This window comes from Hemicordylus capensis, chromosome 16 (genome assembly GCF_027244095.1).
Source record: "Hemicordylus capensis ecotype Gifberg chromosome 16, rHemCap1.1.pri, whole genome shotgun sequence".
Taxonomy (NCBI): domain Eukaryota; kingdom Metazoa; phylum Chordata; class Lepidosauria; order Squamata; family Cordylidae; genus Hemicordylus; species Hemicordylus capensis.
In genome coordinates this window covers 5280413-5288654 of record NC_069672.1, presented here as the reverse complement: position 1 = coordinate 5288654, position 8242 = coordinate 5280413, and the positions used below count along the sequence as shown (strand labels likewise).

Genomic DNA, 8242 nt, shown 5'->3' with positions numbered 1-8242 from the left:
AAGGTCTGACTTGGTATAAAGCAGCTCCTTCTCCTTCTCCTTCTCCTTCACCCCTCCTCCTCCTCCTCCTCCTGCCGGATGTTAGCTATCATTCAGGCTATTCTGACTTTGGAAGCCGCTGCTCTAAAATGTGGTCAGGATTTTTCAGCCAGGATGTTCTTTGTCTTCCTATGCTTCTTTAATCTTTCCCTGTATGATTCACTGCAGTAAGGAGTATTTTCCCCCTCTAATTAATGACACGGCCAAGGTATTCAAGCTTTCTTCTCTTAATTATGTTAATTAGCTTTCTCTCGTTTGCCTTTCTTCTCAAAACTTCCTCGTTGGTCATTCTATCTCCCCTTTATATTCTTAATATGCGTTGATATATCCAGAGCTCGAAAGATTCTAATTTGTTCATATTTTGTTTTTTAAGTGTCCAAGCTTCCATTCCATAGAGCAAGACTCTAGACCAAGACTCTAGAGCAAGATGTAACACCTCACTATACAAATTTTCAGTTCTATACCGAAATCCCTATTACAAAGCAGATATTTCATTTTTACAAAAGCCACTCTTGCCATTTCAATCCTGGTGTTTATTTCTTGTGTATTGTCATGATGTTCAATTAACAATTTCCCCAAGTATGCGAAACTCTTTCAATTTGAGTGTTGTTAGGTGTTGGGTTTGTTGCAATGGGAGTTCCATTGCTGATGATCATGCACTTGCTATTTCTCAAATTCATTCTCAACCCATATTCTACTGACTTGGTTTATGCATTCCAAAATATTTTGCAGATTGGTTATGTTCTCTGCTAGCACAACAGTATCATCTGCATAATGAATATTGATTATAATAACCACGTTGTTCTTCAAAAAGTGATAATAACCTTTGTTGTTCAAAAAGAATAACCTTGTTGTTCAAAAAGTGCTTTGGTAAATATTGCTTCAGAATACATTTTGAATAATGCAGGTGATAGAATACATCCCTGATTCACTCCTCTTTGTCCGTCTCTTCTGTCATTTCCCTATCAATGCCAAATTGGGTGAGTGGGCAACAAAATGGCAAATGCAGTCCAAAGTTGGCAAGTGTAAAGTGATGCACATTGGGACGAAAAACCCCAACTTCAAGTATACATTGTTGGGATCTGAGCTGTCGGTGACTGACCAGGAGAGGGATCTTGGGGTCATGGTGGACAGCTCGTTGAAAGCGTCGACTCAATGTGCGGCAGCTGTGAAAAAGACCAATTCCATGCTAGGGAAGGGGATTGAAAATAAAACAGCTAATATTATAATGCCCTTATACAAAACTATGGTGCGGCCACACCTGGAGTACTACAAACAATTTTGGTCACCACATCTAAAAAAGGACATTGTAGAACTGGGAAGGGCTTCTTATGAGGCAAGGCTAGTTGGCTTAAAAAAAGCCAAATCTGGCAACAGAGGCTACAACACCTGGAGCTATTTAGTTTAGAAAAATGACGACTATGGGGAGTCATGATAGAGGTTTGTAAAATCAAGCATGGTGTGGAGAAAGTGGAGAGAGATAAATTCTTCTCCCTCTCACTTCACACTAGAACCAGGGGTCACCCCATGAAATTGATTGCCAGGAAATTTAGGACCAACACACGGAGGTACTTTTTCACACAATGCATAATCAACTTGTGGAATTTTCTGCCATAAGATGTGGTGACAGCCAACAACCGGGATGGCTTTAAGAGGGGTTTCAATCACTTCATGGAGGAGAGGTCTGTCATCAGCTACTAGTTGGAGGGCTAAAGGCCACCTCCAGCTTCAGCGGCAGGATGCCTCTGAGTACTAGTTGCAGGGGAGCAAAAGCAGGAGAGAGGGCATGCCCTCAACTCCTGTCTTTAGGCTTCCAACAGCATCTGGTGGGCCACTGTGTGAAGCAGGATGCTAGACTAGATGGCCTTGGGCCTGATCCAGCACGGCTGTTCTTATGTTCTTATTACACGAATGTCCATGTCATCGATGTTTTTGCTCTTCATTATTTCCATGAGTCATTAGCTCCTATGCTAACTTTGCATATTTAGCTTCTGACATACAAGTCATGCAGGTCTGAGATGAGCTCCAAAAATGAATTCTTTCTTTTTCCCCCAACAGGGATATATTTTCAAGAAACTAGGACTAAGCAGCTTGCTAGGATTTGTACGATTCACAACAGATGGATTCCCACCGTTCAGGGATTCATCACTTCTCATCCAGAACCAACTCTTTGATGAGGTGCCAGTGAGGGTTTATCAACGTAAAAAATCAACTGCCAGGCAAAGGAAAGCTGTCCTTTTCTTCCATGGAGGGGCTGGTACTTTTGGAAGCATTGGTAAGTATATACTATAAAAACCATAAAACAACAAAAAACACCCCAACCATACAAAGAGCAAATAGAAGCAGAAAAGCCGAGAGACCCCGGCAGCCCCCAAGGGGTAAAAGCCTGAACAAATAAGAAGGTCTTTAGTTGTTTTTTAAAAGCAGCCACAGATGTCACAGAGTGGACATTCACTGGGAGAGAATTCCAGTGTCTGGGGGCAACAACAGAGAAGGCCCTGTGCCTCGTGCATGTCAATTTAGCCTCTCTCAATGTCAGCACACAGAGCCAAGGCCCCTCTGACAACTTTGTTGGGTGGGCAGAACCCCTTGGGAGCTTGTGGTCCTTCAGTTATCCGGGACCCAAACTGTTAAGGGCTTTAAAGGTAATAACCAGCACTTTGATATTGGATCTGGAAACAAACTGGCAGCTGGTGCAGCTCTTTCAAAAAAGTTGTAATATACTCTGAGCAAGCAGTTCCAGAGAGAACCCTGCAGCTGCATTCTGCACCAAATGAAGTTTCCAAATATTATTCAAGGGCAGCCCCATGGAAAGCGCATTGCAGTAATCCAGCCATGATGTGACTAAGGCATGGCCAGATCTGCCTTCTCATATCAGAATCTGCATATCAGTTATCCACGCTGCATAACTTTCAATAAAGCTGGCACTTGTATGTTGCATCCAATTGTTTATCTCAACCCCCATATCTTCCGTAAGTAGTGTATTATGCCCAACTGGATTTGATGAAGCAACATCAGCCTGGTTGCTTGGAGAGGAGAGCTGGTCTTGTGGTAGAAAGCATGACTCGTCCCCTTAGCTAAGCAGGGTCCACCCTGGTTGCATGTGAATGGGAGTCTAGAAGTGTGAGCACTGTAAGATATTCCCCTCAGGGGATGGGGCCGCTCTGGGAAGAGCAGAAGGTTCCAAGTTCCCTCCCTGGCAGCATCTCCAAGATAGGGCTGAGAGAGAATCCTGCCTGCAAGCTTGGAGAAGCCGCTGCCAGTCTGGGTAGACGATGCTGAGCTAGATGGACCAATGGTCTGACTCAGTATATGGCAGCTTCCTATGTTCCTAATTATGCTTAATTGCTGTCTATAGGCAGGTAAGCCTATTGCCTCCTACCATCAGTTAACAAGGTATGGCATTTATCTGATCCTGAATACATCGTGACTAACAAACACTCACTTTCAGATGCCTATGAGAGAATATGCCGATATATTGCCAAGGAAACCGATTCAGTGGTCGTGTCCATCGGGTAAGTGCCAATCACCATGCAATTATTGCTGTTATTGCCCCATAAGGCTACCCCTAAAACATCCTAAAACATCGAATTCAGAGCTAAAATGAAATTTGGCTCAGACATTTTGATAACGTTTAGGGAAGAGCTCCAAATTTCAACCTAGAAATTGGAAATGGTCAGACCTGATTTTGAATTTGATGGAAACAGAGTGAAAGTAAGGAATAAGGGGCTAATCCACCCAGTACCTTCCAGAAAGATAACCCATTGACGTACCATACTTTAGTCCAAAAACCTGCCTATTTTTTGCTGCCTAGCAGGACACTCTGTCCTCCACAGAAAAGCTGAATTAAGTCCTTGGTCTTAAACCTCCACACCCAAGATCTTTGAGCGATTATGTCTGGTGACTAAAGGACAGTAAGGACATGTCAGTTAAAAAAAACCTGTTTCCTTCTACATGTACAAGGCGCCTGTGTACCTTTAGGTCCGCCTCTCCCATGCAACTTTGACCCACCCTATGAGGTCGTCTCTAGTGGGCCTTCTCAGAGTTCTGGGCCCAGGGGAGGTCCGTGGGGCCCCGGCTCCTGGGAGGGCCTTCTCTGTGGCAGCCCCCTCCTTATGGAACACTCTGCCTCCTGAGATTCGTAAGGCCCCCTCCCTTCTATCTTTTAAGAAGCTCGTGAAAAACTATCTATTTTGCCAGGTTTTTAGTTTTTAACATGTGTGTTTGGGGGAGGGGTCTTTTTCATTTTCTTCTCCCTCTCACATAACACTAGAACCAGGGGTCATCCCATGAAATGGATTGCTGGGAAATTTAGGACCAGCAAACAGAAGTACTTTTTCACACAGCGCATAACCAACTTGTGGAATTCTCTGCCACAAGATGTGGTGGCAGCCAACAACCTGGATGGCTTGAAGAAGGGTTTGGATCACTTCATGGAGGAGAGGTCTATCAAGGGCTACTAGACGGAGGGCTACAGGCCACCTCCAGCCTCAGGCAGGATGCCTCTGAGTACCAGTGGCAGGGGAGTAGGCGGGAGAGAGGGCATCCTCAACTTCTGCTGTAGGCTTCCAGTGGCATCTGGTGGACCACTGTGTGAAAAATGATGCTAGACTAGTTGGGCCTTGGGCCCGATCCAGTAGGGCTGTTCTTATGTTCTTTTTTCCCTTTCCTTTCTTCCCCCTCCCCCCCTTCTTCTCGTCTTTGCTGTTCTTTTAATTTATGTAAACTGAATCTAAGGAAGTCAGGCGGTCAATAAATTTGCTAAATAAATAATAAATGTACATGTACATAGATTTCAGATTTTCTTTATTATGGCCTACATTACTGTCATATTTGACAGTAATTAATAAATCAAGCTGAATACAAATCATTAACCATTAACCTAGAGGCTAAAAGCAAAACTTGGCTACCTTGTAAGTTACCTGAAACTTATAATCTGCTAGAAGCAGTGATCCATAAAAATCAATGGAGTCACCCAGAAGTTCTAATAGAAAAGGGGAGATCAAACCATGACTTAAACTGGAATAAAATCTGCAATATAAAAGTACATGTGTTATCAGCTCAATTTTCCCTGCACCACAGGGGCACAAACATGGTGGAATGGGAATTTCATGATATCCGCCTCCCAGAAGGATTATGGGGGAGGGCATTAAATCTTGCTCTGGTAAAAGCCCAGAGATAATTGGAATGTGTGAGTGTAAATCAGCAAGAGGCTTTGGCTCTCCCATCCGTCTCATTTGATATCTTACAGAAGTGGGTATCTGACTCAAATTAAACCAAAGCTCTAGATCTAAAAGGTGTTGCACGATTACTTCTTTGGCCTTCTGCCTATTTAGCATACACAAATACCTATCTGAATGTAGGGGTCTCTGAAGGAGGCCTCTATCTTAGTTGAGGTGGGAGAAGATTCTGTCTGTGCGGATTGTGACTCCGGCTGTATGCCGAGCATTTAAAACAATACTCCACTTTCACGTAACTGTTGCAAAGAGGAAACAAACTCTTCAGACATTTAATCAAGTGAAATGATCACATGTTTGTTTTTTGTAGGTACGGCTTGGGTCCAGAGAACCCTTATCCAAACCAATATGCTGAATGTCTCAAGGCCACCGTGCACTTAATGAAGAATTTAGAAGACTATTCTGTTGATCCTTCCCGTATTATTCTTACTGGGGATAGCTGTGGAGCAAATTTTGCAACACGCATTTGCCAGTTACTGGTGGACAGAGGAGAGCTCCCCAAAGTACATGCACAAATCTTGATCTATCCAGGACTGCAGGCAATTGACTTCAGTTTGCCTTCATATCAACAGAACTGCAGAGTACCAATTCTGTGGGGCGATCTTCTTATCTTTTTCTGCTGCCTTTTTCTCAACAAGAATACATCCATTGTGTACGATGTCTTGAATAACTGCCATGTTCCTGAGGATATACGACTGAAGTACAAGAAATGGGTGAATGCAGACCTCATTCCTGAAGAATTCAAGGTTAGAGGATACAAACCCCAAGATCCTGCCTTGCGTAAATTTAAGCCTAAAGTATATGAAGACATGAAACACGTTTTTGAGGAAACTTTTTCACCACTTCTTGCTGAGGATGCTATCATCTCCAAGATGCCCCAGACATGCATTATGACCTGTGAGTTTGACGTCCTTAGAGACGATGGATTGTTGTACAAGAGACGGCTGGAAGATAATGGCGTGCCAGTAAAATGGTTCCACATTGAGGATGGCATCCATGGATCAGCCATTTCATTTGGCTATGGATTCCTTTGCCTTCCATCTGCAAAACAGATTCTGAACAAAGTTGTAGAATACATAAAAAGCCTGTGAAAAAAGAGGAAGATCAACAGACTCAAGATCAACCAATCCACAAAAACAGCAGATCCCACCAAGTCTAAAGAGGCAATAATCATGGCTGGTGTATCCACACCAAAAAGTAAAATAAAATTGGTGAGGAGCAGGAAGTTGATCCACAAATGAACCTCTAATCCCAATGCCCACAAATCAACAAAATGGTTTTGCTTATTTGTTACATTATTATTTCATGCATGGTAAGACGCTCAGGGTGAGCCATCTCCGACTGGGGGACCCCAGATGCCAAGCTCCTGCACCCATTCCCTGGTTTGCCTGCTAACTTGGCAAAGAGGCACCTTTTAACATGGTGATTCTCTTTTATTTAGCAGGGGGAGAGTAACTGGCCCTATCCACCCCCAGCACAGCATCCCTCCAGTGGCTGTTGCTGGTGTCTGTCTTATTTTTTTTTAGATTGTGAGTCCTTTGGGGACAGGGAGCCATCTGATTTATTTGTTATTTCTCTGTGTAAACCGCCCTGAGCACCCTCTAGGGCTGCAGTACTACGGCTGTGTCCAGGCAGGTTAGACAGCCCTGGCATCAAAGTTTGCTTTCAGTCCAGGCAATGATTCTCCGTTGAAAAGGACACGCCTAAGCTTCTGGTCGTTTCCCTTGATTACTGCCTGGGATCTTGACACTTTATTATTTTGGGTCTGCTTCTGGCCCATGTGCAATGGCACCCAGTTTCCTTGGGTCCTAGATCCTGGAGCCTCATCCTCGGCAGAGTAGCTTAAAAAGCCTTCCCCTCACAACTACCATTTATGTTATTTATATTATTAATATTATACATTCATTCATACATTCATTCATATTATTTATTTATTTATTTATATTATTTATTTATTTATATTGTTTGTTTATCTTATTTATTTATTTGACACATTTTTATACCAGCCTGAATGCAAGTTCTCCGGGCGGTTTACAAGACAATTAAAAAACAAACAAACCACCCAATAAAAAGATTAACACATTTCAACAATTAAAATTTAAAACTTTACATGATTAAAACACACTTAGAACAATATCTAATTAAAAGCCTGGGTGAACAAATGCATCTTGACTGCCTTTTTAAAAAGTTGTATGTGGTATTATCCTCATAATTTTTTGTTTGTTTGTTTGGTTGGCTTGTATCCCATCTTTCTATCGAATATTAAAGAATTAAAGGCAATGAACATCAATGTGTTTTTTAAAAACAAAAAAACCCAGCATTCATACAATGAATTTCAAAGAACATAAAGCACCTGCAAATAAAGATCTGAAGGGCTATCACATGGAAGAGAGAGCAAACTTGTTTTCTTTTGCTTTGAGGGCAGAACTCGGACCAATGTGTTGTATTTAGCAAGGGAGTAGATTCTTTTGATACATTATTCATTAAATGACTGCACATTTTATGCTGCAGGGATAAAACTGAACAAAACACGACTCAACTCAACTAAATTTGATTTATGACTTGTAATGGCATGTAGATAGAGTCACCAATTTAGAAGTTCTGCGAAGAATGAATAAAAATATGGGAATTTTAAGAATAATAAAAGAAAGGAAACTGGAATATTTGGGGCATGTGATGAGACATCAGGGATATCGTATTCTGCAATTAATATTGCAAGGAAAGGCTGAGGGCAGGAGGAGGGCAGGAAGAAGGAAAACATCATGGTTGAAAAACCATGGTAGAAGCACTGCGTCACTATTTAGAGATGCAGTGTCAAAAGATCAAATAGCCAACCTTCAACAGGAGAAGCAACTAGAAGGAAATGGCATATTATAATTTATAACTTTTGTATAAATATAAGACATTGGTAGTCCGTCCTTCCTCTGAAGCACAGATCCCCACAATAGCCCGAGGTAAGTTAAGGT

At 42.2% G+C, this 8242-nt stretch overlaps 1 protein-coding gene across 1 annotated transcript; it reads left to right on the top strand.

The window, feature by feature from the left end:
- The first annotated feature begins 1007 nt into the window (after nucleotides 1-1007).
- LOC128338616 (arylacetamide deacetylase-like 3) lies at nucleotides 1008-6367 on the top strand. Its single transcript, XM_053281338.1, has 4 exons — nucleotides 1008-1019; nucleotides 2098-2314; nucleotides 3491-3554; nucleotides 5587-6367. The coding sequence occupies exons 1-4, from the start codon at nucleotides 1008-1010 to the stop codon at nucleotides 6365-6367; spliced, it is 1074 nt and encodes a 357-aa protein (XP_053137313.1).
- Nucleotides 6368-8242: the final 1875 nt, after the last annotated feature.